Source organism: Oncorhynchus clarkii, chromosome 23 (genome assembly GCF_045791955.1).
Source record: "Oncorhynchus clarkii lewisi isolate Uvic-CL-2024 chromosome 23, UVic_Ocla_1.0, whole genome shotgun sequence".
NCBI lineage: Eukaryota > Metazoa > Chordata > Actinopteri > Salmoniformes > Salmonidae > Oncorhynchus > Oncorhynchus clarkii.
In genome coordinates, this window is record NC_092169.1 from 8,342,135 (window position 1) to 8,367,774 (window position 25,640).

At 43.8% G+C, this 25,640-nt stretch overlaps 1 protein-coding gene across 1 annotated transcript; it reads right to left on the bottom strand.

Annotated features, from left to right (window-relative positions):
• Nucleotides 1–640: 640 nt before the first annotated feature.
• LOC139381432 (synaptopodin 2-like protein) lies at nt 641–13,787 on the bottom strand. The gene is made up of 4 exons (XM_071124946.1): nt 13,426–13,787; nt 10,594–10,745; nt 8,770–9,497; nt 641–6,848 (listed from the first exon to the last, which is right to left on the bottom strand). The coding sequence occupies exons 1-4, from the start codon at nt 13,525–13,527 to the stop codon at nt 4,171–4,173; spliced, it is 3,660 nt and encodes a 1,219-aa protein (XP_070981047.1). The 5' UTR covers nt 13,528–13,787; the 3' UTR covers nt 641–4,170.
• Between the last annotated feature and the right edge of the window lie 11,853 nt (nt 13,788–25,640).

A 25,640-nucleotide genomic window follows, 5' to 3' on the forward strand; every position in this document is an offset into this window, starting at 1 on the left:
ATATGCCTACCTATATTTTGTATTTTCTAATACAATCAATATTATAGCGAAGTCGGGGGTAGCCCCGACCAGGATTTGAACCCAGGTCCAGCGATTAACCGGTTAACCGTTATGCAAAGAGGTCCAACCCTCTTGTTGAGGTTGCTAGGTGTTGGATTAAGGTCGCTATTTTAACCCCTTCCTTTGGGAGACCGTGTCCCCACGCTTCTCTATACCAAGTCCCTATTTTTCAAGGAAAAGTCTGATTTTGTACTGGCTTCTTGGAACTGATATTCATTTGAACTCTTATCTTAATTCTATTCAGTTGGTAGGTAGCGTGTTTGTTAGGCTACCTTTTACAATTTAAAGACACATTTCTGGCTGTAGAAGCTGTGTTATAATTGGGTTTACTGTAACTGTTTTGAATATGACATGGGTATTCTCTAAGACAGACAGACAGACGATAGATACTCCGATGGTGTAATTGAATTGGATAAAAATGTGTTGTTTTGGGGAAACAAGGCATTGTGTTTGCATGTCGATTTCTACCCTGTTCTAGACTGGTTTTCTGTCGTACAATAATATTGTGTATCTGATAATTGCAGTGTCACACAGTGAACGACAGGGAGCAGTGTGGAATCAAATGATTCAGACAATTGGAGACATGTCTATGTTTTATTCCTCTAAAAATGGCTCATCTCTCAGTCAGTGAAAAGCTCTTACTGCGGCTTCACTATTAACAGACATTTTCACACTCAAATTATAAGTCTATTATTGTATTTTTACACATATGCACAACATATGGCATACTTTAAAACCCATAATGACATAAACACAACACAACCCTGTTGGGTTAAATTAGATTTATACATTTGAAAAACAACTAAAAATAACAACCATTTACCACCATCAGAAAGGTATGAGTCATGAACCCTGTCAGTGAATGGGGGTCGTATCCATATCCAAAAGCCTGTATGTATTTGCAGTTAATTGCCATCAGCTGTTTTCAGGGTTAGAATAATATGAACGGTTATGGTCCCATTCATGATTGGGTTAATTCTCTGTCAACTCTCCCATTTTATACACTACCTGATCACCTCCATGTTTCAGAGGCACCTATGTGGTTGTCCCTCTTCTCTCTCTATCCTCCTCCCTCACTAGGCCTCAGAACCAAGGCTTTCCTAGTCACTTTCTTGTCATTTCTAACGGCTGTGGGAAATCCTTGACAAATCCAAACTAAAGATTTTCTCTCATTTCACACTTTGACATATCTCCCCTCCTCTAAATGCCAGTGAGGACCTTGACTCTGGGTTTATAACCAAACCCCTTTAAAACATTTGGCAGGGACCATATGTCCCTGCTGCTTCCATATCCACAGCCCCTCTCATGTTTTTAACACTTCAGTCACAATACATTTAAAAAATACACATCCATCATTAGTGTCATTTGTTTTAATACAACTTGAGTGGTGGCATGGACACCAGACATCCAGAAAGGGCACACTAGTCTGGGAAGTGCTAGGTTAATGTCCAGTTCGGTTCGCTGTCTGATCAGCTCTGCAAATAGGCAGTGACAGGATAGCAAGACACCTGTTGACTACGAGCCCAGCCAAAACAGATAGCGTTTCTCGCTGACCACTGGGAGCCAGGGATCTGACCACCAACACAAACACTCAGAACGCAGAAAGGTCTAACAGAACTTCTCCCTCCTCTCATCTTCCAAGGAGGGCTTAAGCGGACTGGAAGGGAGCCCCAGCCCTAGATCCATTAAATATTAGACCTAGCTATTGCCCAATGAAAAATTAGCAATGACCTCTTTTGGAGAGGTCCAAATGTCAGTGGTTTCCTCTGAGTGAAGCATCATGGTGCTTGGCACTCGTCTGATGGTGCTCACATTGAATCAGCGCTGCTCTGACCCCCCCTGTTTTCACCACTCTCTGTGTTAGCCTCACCTCTTCCTCCTCTGTCCTCTCATCAGAGAGGGAAGACACAGGAACTCAGCAATCCTCCTGTGATATTTCTTAAAATAAATCCTACATGTCAACATTTCAAGTTTCAAAGAATAATTCAGTACAGACTTTCTCACTACCATGGCCCTTTAAACAGTATTTAGCTGACTGTGTAGAAAGATAAGCCTTACACAACCTCATCCAGGACAGGCATACAGTGGGTAGACAACTGTGTATGTGTGACGTGACTGGACCAAATTCCTCTATTCAAATGTCCTGATAGACAATGATTCAACAGACAAACCAGACAAACACACGTCAGCAACAGCATGTGCGACAAGCAAGCTCATTTGTGACTGCAATCACATGGATTGTGATTGTGACTGCAATCACATGGATGACTATGATTATCATAGATGATATGGATGACTATGATTAAGTCTATCTAATAAGTCTGGCTAATACAGTGGCTTGCGAAAGTATTCACCCCACTTGGCATTTTTCCTATTTTGTTGCCTTACAACCTGGAATTAAAATAGATTTTTGGGAGGTTTGTATCATTTGATTTATACAACATGCCTACCACTTTGAAGATGCAAAATCTGTTTTAATTGTGAAACAAACAAGAAATAAGACAAAAAAACGGAAAACTTGAGCATGCATAACTATTCACCCCCCAAAGTTGATACTTTGTAGAGCCACCTTTTGCAGCAATTACAGCTGCAAGTTTCTTGGGATATGTCTCTATAAGCACATCTAGCCACTGGGATTTTTGCCCATTCTTCAAGTCAAAACTGGTCCAGCTTCTTCAAGTTGGATGGGTTCTGCTGGTGGACAGCAATCTTTAAATCATACCACAGATTCTCAGTTTGATTGAGGTCTGTTCTCAATTTGATTGAGTTTTGGGCTTTGACTAGGCCATTCCAAGACATTTAAATGTTTCCCCTTAAACCACTCATGTTGCTTTAGCAGTATGCTTAGGGTCATTGTCCTGCTGGAAGGTGAACCTCCATCCCAGTCTCAAATCTCTGGAAGACTAAAACAGGTTTCCCTCAAGAATTTCCCTGTATTTAGCACCATCCACCATTCCTTCAATTCTGACCAGTTTCCCAGTCCCTGCCAATGGAAAACATGCCCACAGCATGATGCTGCCACCACCATGCTTCACTGTGGGGATGGTATTCTCAGGGTGATGAGAGGTGTTGGGTTTGTGCCAGACATAGCGTTTTCCAAAAAGCTACATTTTAGTCTCATCTGACCAGAGTACCTTCTTCCATGTGTTTTGGGAGTCTCCCACATTCCTTTTGGCGACCACCAAACGTGTTTGCTTAATTTTCCTTTAAGCAATGGCTTTTCTTCTGGCCACTCTTCTGTAAAACCCACCTCTGTGGAGTGTATGGCTGAAAGTGATCCTATGGACAGATACTCCAATCTCCGCTGTGGAGCTTTACAGCTCCTTCAGGGTTATCTTTGGTCTCTTTGTTGCCTCTCTGATTAATGCCCTCCTTGCCTGGTCTGTGAGTTTTTGTGGGCTGCCCTCTCTTGGTAGGTTTGTTGTGGTGCCATATTCTTTCAATTTTTTAATAATGGATTTAATGGTGCTCCGTGGGATGATCAAAGTTTCCATTTTTTTTATAACCCAACCCTGATCTGTACTTCTCCACAACTTTGTTCCTAACCTGTTTTGGAGAGCCCCTTGGTCTTCATGGTGCCACCTTGCTTAGTGGTGTTGCAGACTATGGGGCCTTTCAGAAGAGGTGTATATATACTGAGATCATGTGACAGATCATGTGACACTTAGATTGCACACAGGTGGACTTTATTTAACTAATTATGTGACTTCTGAAGGTAATTGGTTGCACCAGATCTTATTTAGGGGCTTCATAGCAAAGGGAGTGAATACATATGCAAGCACCACTTTTCCGTTTGTAATTTTTTAGAATTATTTTCAACAAGTTTTTTTTTTCATTTCACTTCACCAATTTGGACTATTTTGTGTATGTCCATTACAAAATCCAAATAAAAAATCTATTCAAATTACAGGTTGTAATGCAACAAAATAGGAAAAATGGGAGGATGAATACTTTTGCAAGGCACTCGTAAAAACATTTTTGTTAGGTACTGAACAAGCTCATTGATCAGTATTTGACCGACTTATTACTTTATTGTTTTGCAGATATTTGTTTTATGGCTGAGATGTGTCCAGTTCTTAGTGACAGACAAGGTCTCCCACTCCCACCTGATCACATGGCACCTGGTCTCCACACACACGGCTGGACGCCCACCTTGGTGGCGATGAAGCGGGGTTTTGGCGCCTGCATGGCATTCGCCCTTAGGGGAGTGGGAAGGTTAGCAAGGAAACTAAGCTCAGGGGCACTCTGAAACTGCTTGGCTCCTTGGAGCCCACTGTAAGACACTCCAGGATAGGGTGCTGGGATGGGGATGGGGTTGCGGACAGGGGTAACATTGATTCTGGGCAGTCCAGGCAGGCCCCCTGAATAGGTAGGAGCAAGGACGGAAGGTGAGGCAGAGACAGGAGCTGGGGCAAAGAAATGGGCAGGGGGTGGGGAGAGAGGAGCAGGGGTTGGGGAGATCATATCGGAGCGGGTCAAGCGCTCTCCCAGCGTTGTGGCTGAGCGAGGAGCGATCACGGTGGGGGCCAGGCTCGGGGCTGACATGGGCGTGGGTGTGGAGAAGCGTTTGATCTCATACACACGGGCCGCTTTGACTGGGATCTGTCTGGGAGGGGTCATGGTGCTGCCCACCATAGTAGTGTACCCTCCCTGCTGCTGCCTCTGGTCCTGGTAGGAGGGAATCGCCGACAGCTTGGCAACACTACCCCCGAACATAGCTGAGTTGAGCTGGTAAGGCTGCCTTCTCATGAAATCCAGAGCTTTGATTCCCTCCCTCTGAAAGGCGATCCCTCCTTTACCTCCCCAGTCCCCCCTGTCAGACCTGCTGGTATCTCTCTGTGGCCCCACAGGACAGGAAGGGGCCAGCAGAGGGTTGTAGCCGATAGGCGGGGGGGCGCGGATGTTGGGGGATAACTTCCACTGTGAGTTGATATTGGGGTTGGGAGCATCCTGGGGCCCGACCCCTGGGTGGGAGACCTCCTGCCGGTAGGCGGTCTCCTGTGGAGTGTCTACTACATACCGGTCCATGCGGCTCTGCCTGCGGGCAAACAGCTGAGCTCCCTTGCCTTCTTCCTGGGGGATCTGAGGGGCCTCATGGATGACCCTAGGTTTGGGGGCCACCAGTGGAGGCATCCTTCCCCGGCAGACTTCTGCACCCTGGTCTTCTTCTGCACCAGACTCAAAGCCCATCACACTCTCTGAGTAGCTTCTGTAGCGGGGCCTGTCATCCAGGTTCTGCACCATGTTCAGCAGATCAGGATTGGGAGAGTTCTTCTTCTCAGCAGGTACTCGAAACATGGGCCTACTGCCGCTGCGCCGACGAGCCTCTAGGAGGATGCCGGTACGACCACCAGGGGCAGGTAGGACCTTGGACATGGGGGATCTGAGTATAGGTGTTGGAGTTATGGGGTTTGGGAGTGGGACAACTGAGACAGAAGCTTGGGGCATCTGGGCAACAGAAACTTGAGGTTGGTGTATGGGGTCAAAAGACACTGGAGCTGGGGCTGATTGAGCCACTGAGACTGGGGCTTGGGGTATGGGTGCACCTGAGAATGGTGATGAGGGTGGAATTGAGGGTACATTGGCAAATGATCCTGGAGGTGGGGGTATGGGGCCACCTGAGAATTGTGCTGGGGGTGGAGGTATGGCTGTGAAGGAAGCCTGTGGAACAGAGGGCATGGGTGGTTCTGCCAGGTTCTCCACAGAGAAGGCAGGACGAGGATGAGTCGCCAGTGCTGAGGCTGAGGTGGAGAAGGGTCCTCTGGACACAGAGGACGGGGGAGAGAAGAAGGCGGGATTACCACTTGGAGGCGGCTCTGATGAGGTGGAGAAGGGAGGTCCTACAATAGACACCGAGGTCGCCGGGCGCGGGGCGCTTTTGGTGACGACGGGGCGGAACACAACAGGAGCGGTGGCGGCTCGGTTGGTCACGAACCCTGGGTTGAAGGGGCGGGCTGTTCTGTTGAGAACAGAGCTGGAGGAGAGTTCTGGCAGCGGTGTTTGGGGTGGAGGTATGTGAGTGGTTAAGATCGACACTTGGGTGGTGATTGGGTTGGGTGCCACAGTCAAGGGTGACATCACCATGCCAGCCGTGCTCACTGGAGAGTAGGCAACGTCTCCATTAGCCATGCTGTAGGCAGTAGGAGCAGCTGGGGCCGGTGCCATAGGCCCCTCTGCCACAGACCGAGCCTCCTCCTGGGGCGGTGGTGCCATAGGCTGCTGAGGCTGGTACATCTGTGGTTGTGTTTTTGGCTGGGGCTGGCTCTGTACATATGGCTGAGGCTGCTCCTGGATCTGTAGTTGGTTCGGTGATTGGGTCCTTATCTGAGGTTGGGCGGCAGCCACCTTCTTGGCGTGCTCGGCCGCCCTCTTCCTCTGCTGCTCAAACAGCTGGGCGCCCTTCCCAGAGATGTCACTCAGGCCGGGACTGGGGGCATCTTCTGCCCCGTCCCCTCGCTCTCCACCTGCGGTCGCCCTCTTCTCCAGCGCATCCAGGTAGTCACTGTCCCAGGTGGTGTCGGGGGCGGCCGAGAAGCCATCCTCATCAAACTCCGACTCGCTTCCTGGGAAGAGACCATCTTCCTCTGGGGAATTGTGCTGCATGTCCTCGTCCACGCTGCCGAAGCTGGTCAACGTGTACTTCTTGGAGCGCTGCCTGCGCTTCTTGAACATCAGCACGCCCTTGGAGTTGGGGTTGGGGGCGTCTGTCAGAAGGGAGGCGATAGAGCGGCACTTGGTTCTGGCCTCCTTCACCTTTTTGTCTTGAACCGTGTCACCCCGGTTCAGTTCTGTAGGGGTCAGAGAGCATGTTTTAGGGTGGGCATGTCTGTAGAAATGCCATTACTGTTTCTATGTCATCTTGGTTAGGGTCATTTCTGGTTTCAGTCCAGTCGCTACATTTTTTAAAAAGCTCTGGATGAAATGTATTTTCAATTCTTTAATAGTAGTTATAATTAATCTGAACTGATTAACAACTTAAATTGGAACTGAATCTAACATAATATACACAAAAAGACCACGGGATAGTCTTTTATAGGGTGGACTTTGATGCATTGACGACAGTAAAGGGGGATTTTTTTTTTACTAGTGATGAACGACCAGATGTAACCTTTAAATGGAGAACTCAGCATGACACCAGGTTCTAAAAACAACAGGGAGAGTCTTCAACAAGCATCCATCTTCTAAGATGCTACCTACCTACATTTGGTAAAATGACTGGCAAGCCACAGGCTTTTCACATTAACCAAGGTAATGGAAAAATCCCTAGTTCCCAGCTACTAACTTCACCAAATAGCACAAAGTGTTAACAGAAAGTCCCATCATCTAGGCAGAGGTTGTACATTTTAATTCATTTGTTATGGTTTTAATTAGCGTAGGGAGGCTAAATCTATGATCCCAATGTGCCCAACCATGTAAGGATTTGTTATATAATTTGTCACCGGTAGTGTCCCTGAACAGGACATGTGAAGGTGAACCTGTAATTAGGGACACCTAGGGATTAATGGCATTTTATTTCGATAACTTCTTAAAAAAGCAACTTCTTCGAATAGTCTCAGCCCTCCCTGTCCTGAAGTTGACGACTGACAGGTGGACATGTTGTAATTATTTTCCATTTATGTACTTTGTAAGGAGTTTATTTATTGGCATAAAGTATGAAATGATCACATACTCTACAGTAGATAACAGAGATTCTCTGTTATTGTAACAAAGCCTTTTAATTTATGGATTTTTCCCTTTAATCTTCCATTTAGTCCATCTGTCCAGGGATCGTCTTTGCTTGACAAACTCAAAAGACTCCAGCGACTTATGTGATCCTGCTTTGGGTGGCTTTTCAAAATGAGTTTTAGTGGCTGATATGTTTTCTCACACCGACATAATTGATTCATTTTACTGATCCGTTCTTGGCCTTATCTGAAAACCATACATTTCTGTGTTCCTTTGGACTAAGTGTAGCGTTTGAAACATCTATGACGAAACGTCATCCCATAGCAAACCTCTTAAACTCTGATACACAAACATGAATTCTTCAGCTGTTAGCCCAGATCACTGGTCCATACATCAGCTGCCTGACAGACTGATCAGAGCAGAGGGCAACCCCGCCTCACTATTATTAGCTATTGGTGTATCGGTACCTAACCATCCGGCCAAAGACACCACGTGTGTGTATTTTGTATATTCATATGTGTATGAATGGAATGTGATCATATTTTGTTTGCTCACTTTTACACGTGTCTTACTTATACATGTAAATATGTATGTTTTTCTTAAATGTACCCTTGTTTTTTATTTCAGTCTTAGCGAGATGTAGCCAGACATGAACAATGGAGGGGAATATAGTGGAGGAGAAGGACAGAAGTGATATATAAAAGTGGTCAAAGAGGGAAAGTGAGACAGGGGAGAAGGACTCTGCTATTTGATACCAGAAGGCAGCTGCATGGAAATGCTTTTCCCAGTTCATACATGCAGTGCTCAGGTTACCGGGCAACTGAACCAGGGGACAAATATAGCCCCTGTTCTACGTAGAAGGGACCGCCTCAAAATGGCCCCTTGCAGACTATTGCTGCCTCATGGGGAACACTCTGCCTTTACCTGAGAGGACAATGCAATGTTATGTTATGCAGTGACAACCTCAACTAGCCATTACATGACTAATTATTTGTACAGTAACAAATCCCGTATCACCCCATGGGTCATGATTTGTATACTCACTGGCTTGCTTGGCCTTGTCCATGTAGGTGACACTGAGCTCCTCGTCCAGAGGGGTGTCTATAGGCCCCACCATGGGCACCATCTGCCTACAGGAGCTCAGCTGCATGGCCTCCTTTGCCCTCTCGGGTGACACTAGTGGGACAACGTTGGATGGCTCCTGGAAGGTTCTGTCCTCCTCCATCACTCTGTCCTGCCCTGAGACCTGGTCCTCAACCGAGGAGATGATGGAGGATGTCTCTGTGGAGGTCTGGGAGGACCACATCCCTGGAGGGGGCTGGTAGATCACCTCCCTGCGGGCCACCCCTGGCAGGCCCTCCCCCCCTCCTCTGCCATCCAGTATGCCTGGGTAGACCCGGGCATCTGGGGCACTGTCATAGCCGCTAAACTCTGAGGTCTCCCCTCCCTCCGGGGAGGCTCTACCGAAGGCTTTTCCGGGTAAGTTGCTGGGATTTCTGTGCTTTTGCCTCCTCTGCCTCTCGTTGGCCGCCACTTCTGCGTCACTGTCTGTCTCCCCGTAGTAGGCCTCGCTGCCTGGGGGCGAGGTGAGGCATCTGCGCACCATGGGGGATAGGAGGGAGGACCTGCCATGGGGGACCTCCATGACAGTGGCTGTGTGGTGCAGTCTGGAGGAGGGGGACATGGCGCGCAGGGTGGCTCGGTACTCTTTGTCGATACGGGGTGATGGGGCGCGGGTCAATTGCACCACGGACTGGAAGCCTGCCGACGCCCTGTAGGAGCAAATTCACGGTTACTTAACTATTGTTGGTCATACTGTTCTGGCTTATCCTATTTGTGTAGCACTTAATGATGGTTTAGCACTTAATGATGGGGTAAAACTTAATGTTTGATTAAAACTTAATGATTGAGTAAAACTTAATGATGGAGTAAAACTTAATGATGGAGTAGCACTTAATGATGGAGTAAAACGTAATGATGGAGTAAAAATGAATGATGTAGTAAAAGTTAATGATTGATTAAAATGTAATGATGGAGTAAAAATTAATGATGGAGTAAAACTTAATGATTGATTAAAATGTAATGACGGAGTAAAACTTAAAACCGCTTAAGGATCGGACCCTTTTTTTCAATTTTCGCATACCCATACCCAAATCTAACTGCCTGTAGCTCAGGCCCTGAAGTAAGGATATGCATATTCTTGGTACCATTTGAAAGGAAACACTTTTAAGTGTGTGGAAATGTGAAAGGAATGTAGGAGAATATAACACAATGGATCTGGTAAAAGATAATACAACCTTTCTTTAGTATTTTTTTAACAATCATATTTTAAATGCAAGAGAAAGTCCATAATGTATTATTCCAGCCCAGTTGCAATTTTGATTTTGGCCACGAGATGGCAGCAGTGTATCTGCAAAGTTTTAGACTGATCCAATGAACCATTGCATTTCTGTTCAAAAATGTGTATCAAGACTGCCCAAATGTGTCTAATTTGTTTATTAATAAGTGTTCATGTTCAAAGCTGTGCACTCCTCAAACAATAGCATGTAATAGCTACTGTAAATTGGACAGTGCAGTTAGATTAAAAGGAATTTAAGCTTTCTGCCAATATCAGATATGTCTATGTCCTGGGAAATGTTCTTGTTACTTACAACCTCATGCTAATCGCATTAGCCTACGTTAGCGCAACCATTCCGTAGGGGACCAACCAATCCTGAAGTTAATGATGAAGTAGCCCTTCACGATGGAGTAAAACTTTATGATGGAGTAGCACTTTATGCTAATATGGTATGTAAAACAATGTGTTAACAGCAGGGTTATTTGACAGACAGGTGTACCCATCAATGGTGATTGTAACTGCTCTCTGACCTCTTGACCTGGATGTGTAGTATTCCTGGGGAGCTGTCGATTATGGTCATGGCCTGGGCGTGGGACAGACCTCCACATGGCTGGTCGTTGATGGACACCAGCTCATCACCCTCCCGCAGTCCTGCTTTGCACGCCTTACTGCGCTTACGCACCTACACCAGCAGAGAGGCCAAATATCACACACAGTATTCAATATGAGACTGCCAACAGCACCCATTATGATACTCTCTCTTCATTACGATCTCTTTATCTAACGATCACTCTCCCTCTCTAACTATTTATCTCTGTCATCTCTCCTATTATATGAAAAGTGATACTGCATGGAGAGCATGACAAAGCCGCTCTTGATGTCTAGTCTTGATGACTTGCTCTGACAGCTTGGACGTGCTACAGACATTGCCCACAACCTGTGGCAGAAGTGAAACCCTCTTACCCACTTTATCAGGGAAATGCTAGCCAGCACCTCTACTCCCCCATGTACTCTCCCTCTATTTGTGTACAGGGTCAACCGATAGGCAGCAGCTTACCAGTCCTATGCTATTATACTGTGTAAGTTGTGTAGTACCTAGTATATTGCAGAGGAATTTATTTATCCTAGACCCCTAGAGGTTACTCTAGGATATGATACTGAAAACATCTGCATATTGAATAGGTTAGGGCTACAAATACTGTGCACGTGTTCATTGTTTGGATCTGAGGCCGGGTATACAGGGTTCAACCCAATTCATCACTATAAGAATATTCAGGGCTGACATTGTTGACCCGTAATTATATCACAGGTCCCAGTTAGCTAACCCTATCAAAGTGGCCCTGACTTTGTGTTGCTACTTGAGCAAGGGGACATTGATAAGTCAATCAGTCACCTTGTGGTCTTAGCTCCTGGCTGCTGCCCCTGTATCAAAACACACACACGCACGTGCAGATTCACATGTGCACACACAAACACACACACACACATAACATGATTATTCCGCCTCCATTTCTGAGGTCAGGGGTCATACGCTTTTAGATTGGCCACCACAGACACAGCTGTCTGTTCAGATAAGGTGAGCTGACGTCCTAAGCTCCTGTGCAACTCACCTCCATGTTGGATTATGATCTACAATTTTTGAGGAACCATTATTCTAAGGGCTCTAATAATAATATTGTTCTCTATTATGCAATTCAGGAAGTAGGGTACGGCCGTCATGTTGATGCAACCAATGAGATCTCAAGAGCGTGTGCATGTTGAAGCTACATGACCTAGAACCCTCAAACACAACTCTGGACCTCGGAGCCAGTTCCACTGCATTTTTACATTGTTCCCCTCTAGCCAGAGACTGCTTTAGACCTGGGACACCAGGTGTGTGCAATTATCAGGTAGAACAGAAAACCAGCAGGCTCCGGACCTCGCAGGGTAAGAGTTGAATACCCCTGACCTATAAGAACCTTTTACTCTGGTAGAAACTGGATACATCAGTTATTACATTGATGTGTGTGAAGATAGAGTATTTTGTCTTTGTTTTGGAGCACTGGCAAAGAATACAGCCTTCACTAGGCTGAAACACACACCTTAGTGAGTCACCCCTCAACCCAGAATAGCCAGGTTGAAAAGCAAACTATTCTCAGTTAACACTCAGTAAATGTGGTTTCAGTGTGTATGTGTGTGTGTGTGTGTGTGTGTGTGTACACTGTATGCACTAAAATAACCTATCTAGAAAAAGGACTTCTATTCAGATGGGCAGAGAATAGATCCAACAGAAATACTTTGATGTAAATCCTTCCTGAACTGTGAACTGATATGCTGTATGTACAGTATCTATGACAACTTTGATGAGCTGAATAACCTCTTGTGAATGTGTGTAGTGACTGACTGAGAACCAGCCACTCAGAAACAAGTGCCAATGATGACCTTCTGCAAATGATGACCCTGATCTGTCCAACATCGGCGTAATCATGCACCAAAAGCTTTATGGAAAACAGTACTTCATGTGTATTTTACAGCTAGATATTTTCTTCCCCATGTCATTAGGGCTTCATGATCAAAATCCACATAACACTAAATGATATGTCTGCATAGAAACACACTATTTCTTACATACCCAAGATCTATGACTACTGATATGAAAGGTGATTAAAGAAAAAAACATACCACATGGGAGGTTGAGAGGGGTTGCTACATACCCACATGAAAAAATACTACAGTTTACTATAGAATACTACAGTACTTACTATAGAATTCTGTAGTAAACTGTAGAATACCATACTACACACTGTAGTATCCCTCGATCATGTGTATTACTTACTATAGAATGTTGTTGTATACTGTAGAAGACTATCGTAAATACTACAGTATAATCTGCTAAAAGCTCTGCAAAAACACCACTTTTTTAAACTATAGTAAATATTACAGTATTTAATTTGCATATACCCTGCCTATTCCCTCCCCCATATCCCAACACTACATTCAATACTATAGTATATAAATATAGTAATACTATAGTATTTAGACCAGAGTAATATAGATTTTTTTTTTAATGGGTACATTCCAAGCAGTAGAACTTTAAAGTTCAACAGCTCTATCAATCACTCCAATGTCTGCACATGAGACCCATTCCAGAACAGACACATGAGTCATCCTCAGGCCTTTCGGCCCCTGCCCATGGTGGCAGCCAATATTCCATCCGAACCACATTCACAACCCTTCATATCCCACTAATTCCAGACTCCATACAGTATATCATAGAATGTACTGTCATCGTAAAAAACGAACCCCCACCATTTTTTTCTGCAATTATTCAGAATGTATCCTTTGTAACAGTTTTACCATCCTATCTTTCACTGAAGCCATACCTTGGCCACCTGAAGTGGTTTCTGGTGCTCCACGCCCCCCTGGAGACGAAAGCCCCATGGTGCTCCACCGGACAAGGTGATTACAACCTCTTCTGACACCATTATTGTGTGATACCTTCCCCTTTTTTGTGTTTCTGTCCGTTTGTCTGTCTTTTTTGTCTTTCTGGGGCGGGGGGGGCCCTCAATGCGTTTGCTCCATAGTTGTCAGGGCCCCATCAGAGGGCTCTGTCCACTCTCCTTCAGCTATAATGTCCTGGAGCTGATTTCTCTCAGCCCGTACTCTGGCACCTGGGCACACATACACACACTCTCCCCATTGACACCCACACATGCCCACACACACTCTGAGTATGAGCAATGCTGATAGGGTTGCAGGCTGGAGGAGCTGAAATAAAGAGAGAGAGGGGGGGAGAGAGAGAGGGGGAGAGGGAGGGAGGGAGAGAGAAAAAGAGAGGGGGGAGAGGGAGAGGGAGGGAGAGAGAGAGAAAGAGAGAGGGGGAGAGGGGGAGAAAGAGAGAGAGAGTGAGAGAGAGAGAGAAAAGGAGAGAAAAGAGAGAAAAAGAGAAAAAGAGAGAGGGGAGAGAGAGGGAGAGAGAGCGAGAGAGAGAGAGAGAGAGAGAGAGAGAGGGGGGGAGAGGGAGGGATAGAGGGAGGGAGAGAGAAAGAGAGATTGGGGGGAGAGAGAGAGGGAGGGAGAGAGAGAGAAAGAGAGAGGGGGAGAGAGAGAGAGAGAGAGAGAGAAAAAGAGAGAAAAGAGAGAAAAAGAGAGAAAAAGAGAGAGGGGGAGAGGGGGAGAAAGAGAGAGAGTGAGAGAGAGAGAGAAAAAGAGCGAAAAGAGAGAAAAAGAGAGAAAAAGAGAGAGGGGAGAGAGAGGGAGGGAGAGAGAGAGAGAGAGAGAAAAAGAGAGAAAAGAGAGAAAAAGAGAGAAAAAGAGAGAGGGGAGAGAGAGGGAGAGAGAGCGAGAGAGAGAGAGAGAGAGAGAGAGGGGGGGGAGAGGGAGGGAGAGAGGGAGGGAGAGAGAAAGAGAGATTGGGGGGAGAGGGAGAGGGAGGGAGAGAGAGAGAAAGAGAGAGGGGGAGAGAGAGAGAGAAAAGAGAGAAAAAGAGAGAAAAAGAGAGAGGGGGAGAGGGGGAGAAAGAGAGAGAGTGAGAGAGAGAGAGAAAAAGAGCGAAAAGAGAGAAAAAGAGAGAAAAAGAGAGAGGGGAGAGAGAGGGAGGGAGAGAGAGAGAGAGAGAGAGAGAGAGAGAGAGAGAGAGAGAGAGAGAGAGAGAGAGAGAGAGAGAGAGAGAGAGAGAGAGAGAGAAAGAGAGAAAAAGAGAGAAAAAGAGAGAGGGGAGAGAGAGGGAGGGAGAGAGAGAGAGAGAGAGAGAGAGAGAGAGAGAGAGAGAGAGAGAGAGAGAGAGAGAGAGAGAGAGAGAGAGAGAGAAGGTGGGAAAGGAGAAGATAGGAGGGGGTGAGAGACCTGTGTCTGCTGACACAGAGGAATGCTGGCCTGAGTGTGTGAGGAGGGGTTCTAACTGCACACTTGTCCTGTCACTAAGACAGCAGAGTTACATTTTCTTTCTATTTAACCTAAACTTGATCAAGGAGTCATACTGAGACCAAGGTCGCTTTCACAGATGAGCCCTGAATTACAAAAAGTACAGAAATACACACATCAAAATTTAAATACAAATAGCAAGCACAAAGAAAACATGGTCATAAAAACCAACACATTCATCAGTAACAAGGTCCTCCATCAGCTTTCTGAATTGCCCTATAGCTCTCAAAATCAACTCTGGACCTCAAAGCCAGTTCCACTGCATTTTTACATTGTTCCCCTCTAATCAGGGACTGATTTAGACCTGGTTCACCAGGTGGGTGAATAAATAAAAAAATAAAAAATAAAAATAAAAATATATATATACAGTGCCTTGCGAAAGTATTCGGCCCCCTTGAACTTTGCGACCTTTTGCCACATTTCAGGCTTCAAACATAAAGATATAAAACTGTATTTTTTGTGAAGAATCAACAACAAGTGGGACACAATCATGAAGTGGAACGACATTTATTGGATATTTCAAACTTTTTTAACAAATCAAAAACTGAAAAATTGGGCGAGCAAAATTATTCAGCCCCTTTACTTTCAGTGCAGCAAACTCTCTCCAGAAGTTCAGTGAGGATCTCTGAATGATCCAATGTTGACCTAAATGACTAATGATGATAAATACAATCCACCTGTGTGTAATCAAGTCTCCGTATAAATGCACCTGCACTGTGATAGTCTCAGAGGTCCGTTAAAATTGCAGAGAGCATCATGAACAAGGAACACAAGAACAAGGAACACTCCAGGCAGGTCTGAGATACTGTTGTGAAGAAGTTTAAAGCCGGATTTGGATACAAAAAGATTTCCCAAGCTTTAAACATCCCAAGGAGCACTGTGCAAGCGATAATATTGAAATGGAAGGAGTATCAGACCACTGCAAATCTACCAAGACCTGGCCGTCCCTCTAAACTTTCAGCTCATACAAGGAGAAGACTGATCAGAGATGCAGCCAAGAGGCCCATGATCACTCTGGATGAACTGCAGAGATCTACAGCTGAGGTGGGAGACTCTGTCCATAGGACAACAATCAGTCGTATATTGCACAAATCTGGCCTTTATGGAAGAGTGGCAAGAAGAAAGCCATTTCTTAAAGATATCCATAAAAAGTGTTGTTTAAAGTTTGCCACAAGCCACCTGGGAGACACACCAAACATGTGGAAGAAGGTGCTCTGGTCAGATGAAACCAAAATTGAACTTTTTGGCAACAATGCAACACGTTATGTTTGGCGTAAAAGCAACACACCATCCCCACTGTCAAACATGGTGGTGGCAGCAACATGGTTTGGGCCTGCTTTTCTTCAGCAGGGACAGGGAAGATGGTTAAAATTGATGGGAAGATGGATGGAGCCAAATACAGGACCATTCTGGAAGAAAACCTGATGGAGTCTGCAAAAGACCTGAGACTGGGATGGAGATTTGTCTTCCAACAAGACAATGATCCAAAACATAAAGCAAAATCTACAATGGAATGGTTCAAAAATAAACATATCCAGGTGTTAGAATGGCCAAGTCAAAGTCCAGACCTGAATCCAATCGAGAATCTGTGGAAATAACTGAAAACTGCTGTTCACAAATGTTCTCCATCCAACGTCACTGAGCTCGAGCTGTTTTGCAAGGAGGAATGGGAAAAAAATTCAGTCTCTCGATGTGCAAAACTGATAGAGACATACCCCAAGCGACTTACAGCTGTAATCGCAGCAAAAGGTGGCGCTACAAAGTATTAACTTAAGGGGGCTGAATAATTTTGCACGCCCAATTTTTCAGTTTTTGATTTATTAAAAAAGTTTGAAATATCCAATAAATGTCGTTCCACTTCATGATTGTGTCCCACTTGTTGTTGATTCTTCACAAAAATAATACAGTTTTATATCTTTATGTTTGAAGCCTGAAATGTGGCAAAAGGTCGCAAAGTTCAAGGGGGCCGAATACTTTCGCAAGACACTGTATATATCATTGAGTTAAAAAAGCCGCATACAAACAGGCAGCTCCAAACTGCAGGTGTTTCAGCCTAGCTCAGTGCTTCTGTAGTGGTGGGGCAGGCCAGCAGAAAATAGGAACATTGCACCGTAATTGGCTCAGCACTGCACAACGATTGGCTCAGTGTTCTGAAATTCATGGGGACACTACATCACCGCCTATAGTAAGGGTAGACATCAAGAATGTGAGCCCTTTGGGTCCTGTCGTAGACTTAGATTAGAAGTGCCCTTCCAAGAAGGCTCAAGGTCATTGGCCACAGATAAAAGGATGTCAAATCACATTATATGTACAGTAGCTTTGATCGGACTGATCATGTCAACATCTTACTTTCAAAGTCTTAGTTAGCAGTCATCATCATTTGTCATCAAGTCGACAATCTACTAGCAAATCCTTTTTAATCCCTGTCAAAAATGAAGAGAAATTATAGCTTAAACGTATCGGTTCTCATCGGCCATTGGACATAAAGATTACACAACAATTTGGAAATCGCAAATTCAACAAGGAGTCATTTGGAAGGAATCAGTGGCTAACTGCAAGCATTGCAAAGAAACCACTAACCGCCTGCTATTCAATGGAGTGGCTGTGTTTTTTCCCCCCGAATTCCCACCATAAATCCAGAGAATGCCATACTTTGATGACTAAGTTTGATGACAAAATATGCCTACAAAAGCCCGCTGCGCCACCTTCACAAGGTGAGTCCAAAAACGTCTTGTATGCTGCTGCATATATTATGTAATATGCCAGGGAGAAATGTATACTGTAGATAAGAAAGTCATATTAAATGTATGTTGTGTAGTAAGCTGTTAGTAGCCCCTGTGCTTCATCCTAATAATTTTCACCAATGTGGTATTGTAAATACATCTAGTTGTCACGTTCTGACCTTTATTTCCTTTGTTTTTGTATTTAGTTAGTATGGTCAGGGCGTGAGTTGGGTGGGCAGTCTATGTTTGTTTTTCTATGATTTGGGTATTTCTATGTTTCGGCCTAGTATGGTTCTCAATCAGAGGCAGGTGTCATTAGTTGTCTCTGATTGAGAATCATACTTAGGTAGCCTGGGTGTCACTGTGTGTTTGTGGGTGATTGTTCCTGTCTCTGTGTTTTGCACCAGATAGGGCTGTTTTGGGTTTTCACGTTTCTTGTTTTTGTTAGTTTGTTCATGTAAAGTGATTTATTAAAACATGAGTCAAAATAACCACGCTGCGCTTTGGTCCGCCTCTCCGTCAATGGAAGAAATCCCTTACACTAGTGGTTAGAGCGTTGGGCCAGTAACCGAAAGGTTGCTGGATCGAATCCCCGAGCTGACAACGTACAAATCTGTCATTCTGCCCCTGAGCAAAGCAGTTAACCCACTGTTCCCTGGTTGTCGAAGACGTGGATGTCGATTAAGACAGCCCCCCCGCACCTCTCTGATTCAGAGGGGTTGTGTTAAATGCAGAAGACACATTTCAGTTGAAGGCATTCAGTTGTACAACTGACTAGGTATTCCCCTTTCCCTTATCGTCCGTGGCCCGGTGTGTGCTTGTTTGGCTAGTGTTTTGTACAGGTTTGACCGTGCTGCCAATAGTAGTGGTGGTGCTTGGCTTGCAGGTGCAAATCTATAATAGAATTGTGTTATTTGACGTGACAAATTAAAAGCTTATTTAATTCATCAAATACTGTTATATGACATGTATCTTTTTTGACACGCAAAGACCCAAACGGCGTTCAATAATTTGGTATATTTTCACCTCTTAATTTTGCCTACTTGTTCTAACTTGGTGGTGCACATATAGCCTATTACCTGTTTTAGAGAAATGTAATCATCAAATATTGCAAGAGCTTTCATTGTCTGTTTATATGCCCCCTTTATTTATCCTACGGTTCTGACTTGTACAGAGAATGCACTGTAAGAACGGCCCATGTTCTGAATTCTGTCACCGTACATTTAAAAAGTGCTGAACAAATAGTTATATTGACTACGTCCGTCGTAGCTTGCTCATTAATGTCTTAATCGAAATTACGGATAGCCTCTTATCCGCTTGTCGTCCCCATAGTTTGTACATCTCAATTGTCAGCAGAAACCACATTTGATTAAGCAAGTCTGCCATATCAGCTATGTTTTTTTAAAGGCAGTAAAGGAGGCTAAATGAACTGTTTCGCTGCCAGACAAAACTCCGCTTAAAGCCAGGTGTAGCCATGGTAAGGTGTTGGGACTCTGCTGTTGGGACTCTGCTGTTGGGACTGCTTTATCTAGGCCCTAACAGATTGTGGGATTTGACCAAATATTTAGGAAGAGGTCATCATTTCATGGAGTCTGTGAAGGAAGAAACCACATGGAAAACGTGGTAAGCAAGCTGCGTAAAAAAACAAACAGATTTTCACCAAGTCAAAGATTTCATGACGCTTTTATCAGTTAGGGTCATCAGTTAGGGTCTATACAAGCTTCAATATGAGGTCCTAAACCTAGCATGAAAGTGCATTCTTGTAGCTGTGCAGGCTAATAGAGTAAAAATGTTTGCCTTGGGTTGAATTGAGTCAATGGTCATGGGGTAAGTTGAAGCAATGGTTGAGCCAATGGCCAGTTGAGCAAATGTAAGTGTTTTCTTCCCAGGCGTAATGCAAGGCATTATTGCTGAGATATGAAGTAACAATGGGGCCTATGTTAAAGGAGTTTTAAAAAGTACAGTGTTTGTTTGGTCTTTAGCCTGTGTAAAAATATGTTTTAAAATTATTCAAAGACAAAAAACATGATCGTGATTGTTGATTTGTGTTTGGGAAATAAAGATAGACATGGTTCTAAAAAGGTAGTGGTAATATTTCATTCAGTACAGAAATGTGTAGGCGGCTTAACTTACCCTGTCCCGTGGTTCGACTTACCCCCTACCCGGGGTAGTTTGTGCCAAGAGACAATTTTGGGGGGAATGGCTATATTTTCAAAACTGTAATGTTTATATGAATTCTGATTATTTCCAGGGATACACAACATCCTAAAATATATGTCTATACAATATCTTTGTTTAAAAAATACTATATTTCCTTTGACGTAGTGATGCTGAATGTAAAAAATGGCTCAACTTACCCCACTCTCCACTACCTGGTCTAGTGTAAAGTAAAGCTTTTATGTCCTATTGATGTGGATTGAATTATCTTTATCCCCCACAGTAGCTCCTATCTATTCAAAGCTGAAATTTATCAACAGTGCTGTGCTTGTGTTACCATGATAGCTTATTCTTTGGTCTCCATTGCTCAGATCACTAACTGGAGCCTGGCAGAGAGCAGGCCTTATCTAATGTTGAATGCATATCACACCCTCTGCTGATTGGGGTTGGGAATACAGTCTTATGTGTTCAGTTGTCTCTCCCTATTCCCTAATGTCCTCCTGTTCCATATGCTTTCTATTGGAAGAACTATGGTTGTTATGATTTTTGTCTCCTGTTATTTTATTTTATATTTTGTACAGATTGGTCTATGTGCATTTAGTGCGTCATATGGAAGTGTCAGATAGAGTGGGAGTAGGAGAAAAGGGGACAGCACTTTTTTTTGTCATCAAGGGATCTGTAAGGGGTGTGAGGGGGTATGTGGGGTAGCAGAGGAAAGATGAGGTCATTTTGACCAGGATGAGATTGGGGCACCTGTGGGTTTACATTTTATATTTGAGTCATTTAGCAGATGCTCCAGAGTGACATACATTTAGTGCATTAATCTTAAGTAGACCTAGATCTAAGCACTTAGACCTCAATATCTACTAAGCTAAAATGTGGAATTGTTTAAAGATGGTCATAAAATTGATCAATTAGCCATTTGATTTAGAATTTTAGGACCCCTGAAGGTATATAAAATGATTTGATGAAAGGAAAATACATTATTTATTTATTTAATTTTGGGGGGATAATAAGACTGACGTGTCTTATTTAAGATACTCTTTGAAGAGGTAGAGTTTCAGACATTTTTGGAAGATGGGCAGTGGCTCTGCTGTCCTAGCTTCAGGGGGAAGCTCGTTTCTACCATGGGGTGACAGGACAGAGAAGAGCTTTGACTGTGCTGGGCGGGAGCTGTAGGGATGGGAGGCCACGAGACCAGGGCCCGGTTTCCCAATAGCGATGGAATTTAGGCTTACAAGTGTTTTAAAGATACATCTTCGGTCGTTGTAGTAAAGATGTAACATGCGTTTTCCAAAACACCATGCAAAGAGAACAGTTGCTAAGTGTGTCATTGGAGCATGTGTGTCACGCCCTGGCCATAGAGAGGCTTTTATTCTCTATTTTGGTTAGGCCAGGGTGTGACTAGGGTGGGCATTCTAGTTTCTTTATTTCTATGTTTTCTATTTATGCGTGTTTGGCCGGGTGTGGTTCTCAATCAGAGGCAGCTGTCTATCATTGTCTCTGATTGAGAATCATACTTAGGCAGCTTTGTGTTTTGTGGGTAGTTAGGCACCTGTATTTTGTGGGTAGTTGTTTTCTGTTTTCACCAGATAGAACTGTTTTGTTTTGTTCCCGTGTTCAGTTTGAATAAATAATCATGAACACGTACCACGCTGCACTTTGGTCCCCTTCTTCAGACGAGCGTTACAATGTGTCGATAGTGTCAAAAGAAAGGGAGCGCTGTTCTCAGATTAGCTTTCTCCATTCAAATCTTTATTTAACATAATTGTTTCACAATACCGACTACGGATCAGCTCCTATTACAACCTAGTGCAGCAAATATTGAGGTGGCTTTTTCTAATGTAATGCTTACCCAATAAAAATGCACTAAATCACCGATTTGGCACATCATTGTGCACGTTATGCTACAATGAAAGAAAAGAGAAACCTGCACACTGTTCTTGCTAGTATCACTGTTCTTTATTAAGCTTACGTGTTGGCCTCAAGGCGTTCGTCAGAGCTTTGTAAATGTTTTTAATCTGCAACCTTATGTAGACATTGCTCCACCCACATCCGTTCAGTGCATCAAATGTTGTCGTCAAGAGAAAAATAAACATGTGTTACCAAATATAACAATTTCATAAATATACATACTTTATCATGCACCTGCAACGAAGATACTATTGCTTAGATGTGCGAGTGCCTTTTGAATTGAGGCTACACATTAAATAAATTGAGACAAATTACAGAAAGTAGTAAAATATAACTCGATTGAACATGAATATGATTGAAATATGCATATCCGGTTTTCATTTTGTCATGCAGAGCGGAACAGGTGAACCCAAGAGCAGACTGGGATGAGGTAACCAAGGTATTTATTGAAACACAGGTGGAGGATGGGGTGCAGGTCAGGTGAAGCTCGGGCGGGTTGCAGGAAGCCAAGGGCAGAGGCTGAGGCTGGAGCGAGCCGAGTTGGGACTGGGTAAGCAGGTCCGGAGAGGAATCCAAGGATGCAGTGGAGTGGGGGGGTTCAGGACAGAGTAACAGGACTTACAAGACATGGGACTGGAGACAGGAGCCAAGGTCAGAGCGGGCAGAACTGTAGAGGAGAGGAAAACAGCATCAGGCAAGGGAAACCAGGCATAACACAAAAACAGGCTCTAATCAGGAACAAACGGCTAAAACCGCAGACTGACTAAGCAGAGGTTACGATCTGGCAGCGTGGAAGTGGCAGAGCTGAGTATTTGTAGAGGTCTTGATTATGGAACAGGTTGCAGCTGGTGTAGATCTGCTCTGCCTCCAGCACACCTGGCTCCGCCTGCACAATCACACACACACACACACACACACACACACACACACACACACACACACACAGAGAGAGAGAGCACTGGGAGAGTGGCGGCAGGTTAGGAAGACACGGGATGAGAAGTAGAAGGCGTGGCAGAGGCGTCTTTTTGCCCATGCAAAAAAACAGATATTTCTAGCTGGTTTTATGGGGATTTTTTAATTATGCTAATTGATTTTCTTTAGAACAAAGTTGACTACAAATACAAAGTTCCCATTGTCTTTGCAATTGATACAAACAAATGTCGGCCACCCGCATCTGTGGGGAAAGGTGGAAGAGCTACAGCGGTGTTAGTCAGACCATGAGACTTCCCGAAAATTGACCTTCTCACGAAAACATCTGTAGGTGTCTGAACGGTTGGCCTAGAAACTATTAGGACCCCTCTATGGAAAGATGAGACTCTCATGAACATGATCGTGTCTGAAGTCGGTACCACAGATATGCCAACTTCTGTCTGAAGTGTCCGAACAGTTTGGGCTACACATTAATATGACCCCACTATTGAAAGTTGAGAACACATACAAGACTCGTCTGAAGGTAGCCCTGTACCAGTTTTAAAAAATGATGGAAGTATATTTAGAAGTAGTTTAGTGCCTAAAAACAGGTATTAAATATGTGTCAATTAAATAAAAAAATCTGATCTTTCTTATATGTCTCAGATATAGGACAAACACTTCAAAACAAACTTCTGTTTTTCAATGTATGAATCTGTTATTTAATGCATTTCTATGGGCTAATAGCGGTAAGGTCAAATGCAATGTTTCATCAAATAATTTAGAAAACATTTTTTGATACTGAAATGATTCCTAAAATTCAAATATGACCATCTTTAAACAATTCCATGTGTTAGCTTAGACTCTAGGGCAGGGGTGGGCAACTCCAGTTGTCGTGATGCAACTTGCAATAATGTGAGGACTGTTATTTATTAAATCAATTAACTATGTTTAATTGTTACTCGATTAAATTAATCATGTAACAATTAACTCATTAGGCATTTGGGGCACCACAGGAAAAGTTGTTTAACGAGTTACCATCTCCCAAATTAAACTCTTGGAAGATATGTATCTCAATAACAGTCACTGATTAATCATTACCTCGTCAGTCTCATTCTGAATGTCACATACTCCTTGATATCTGAAGGAACATTAACTGTATTGAGGAATCAGCAATACACAAATTGGCATAATTATTTATTTACTAACTAACTAAATAATAACACAGAATACATAAACACACACACACAGTATAGGTTATTGATTACTAATGTAATACAATGAAAACAGGTCCCTAGTGGACTAACAAAAGCATAACTGTTTGGTTATAAAAGATGGAAGGATGGAAAGAGAAGGAAAGGGAGAGTCAACTATCGTTGTTACATTTGGAAGCTACGCTCACGGAAATATGAATAATTAGCACCCTAACCACCGCTCATTCAGATTAGAAATGCAATATATATTTACGCGGAGCTGTCCTTGATCGTCGTCCATCTCTGTTGAACTTGATGGGTCCTATGGTGAAGTTGTCGAGGGATATAAGACTCTGGTTTGTCCACGAGAGGTCATAATGTCCTTTGCAGAGCTTCTCTGGTAGTGGAGTGGTTGTTAGAACAGTTACTTGAGATTTACGAATGGTTGTCTGAGAGGGATCTGTTCTTCACCCTTGTGTCTTTGGTCAAATGTCCTAGACTACTTTACATGCCAGCTGCAGACTGGTAAATGCTACGATCTAGTGAGTTTATTCTTCTTCTGTAGGGATTGAGAGTCAGAGTTTCACCATTTCAAACGTATGGACTACTGTCTCATGTTTTCTGGTCTGTAGAGTTTAAACCATTTGTCATGTTCAGCTCGCGCTGTATGTTGGCTGGTCTCATGGACATTTAGTTACAAAGGCTTTTATAAAAAGGGGGCGTTCCATCACGCGAACACAATGCCTGTGCTCACTTGGGCATGGTTACTAATTTGTCACAAGTTTATATGGAAAACAATTATCTAATCTAAAATCACATTGCTATCTTCCCAAAAGTATTATCATACATAATCATATATTTTATACAACATTTAGATGCAAACCTGACAACTAGAATGTGTACACCCTCAGGGATACAGTTATTTAGTTATACCATCCTTAATGACATCACAAAATAATAAACAATATGACATGTTTATTCTTTACATCCCCACCAACCATTCCAAACATTTGAATTTCAGAAATAATGTTCCAATGTCCAATCTTTTGATGTTATAGTTTTTAGGTGGGCCACACTCTCTGTAACAAAGAAGTCTCAGTCTTCCAATACTGCAGGGAAAGGAAGAGAATGTTCTCTCTAAATATACAACCCAGTGTTAAGGTGTCAAGACCGGCAGAGCCAGTCAGTGTTAGGGTGGGGGCAGGAGTGTACATCCCATATTTCAATCTTAGAGTATGTAAGTTGTCAACTGATTATGTGTCAGTATATGCAGCCGAGTTGGCTAGGTTTGAGATGGGTGGAGGAGGTGAAACCACTCAGAGTGGTGATCTGCTCTGATTCGACGGCAGTGTTGAGTAATGTGAAGATGGGCAGGTTGGATATGACAGACTTGTTTGTGAAGATGATGGTGCTGTTAATGGGATTGGAGAGGATGGGAATGGTGGTAAGATTTTTCTCGGTTCCCGTCCATGTGGGTCAGGAGGGTAATGAGAAGGACGATGTGGTGGCTAAGAGTGCTGTGAGGAGAGAAGGAGTAGATATTCAGCTCTCGCTGAGCCAGAGAGAAGTCAAGTTCTTGATCCGGGCAAAAGGGCTTGATCTTTGGCAAAGGGAGTGGGATGCTAGTAGTAAGATGAGGCAATTTTATCGTAATGCACCGGTAAGGAAAGGAAGAGGTGGGGACTATGGGATGTCAACAGGGTTGGGTAGGTTACTTTCTAAATGTAATCCATTACAGTTACCTGTCCAAAACTGTAATCAGTAATGTAACTTTTGGAT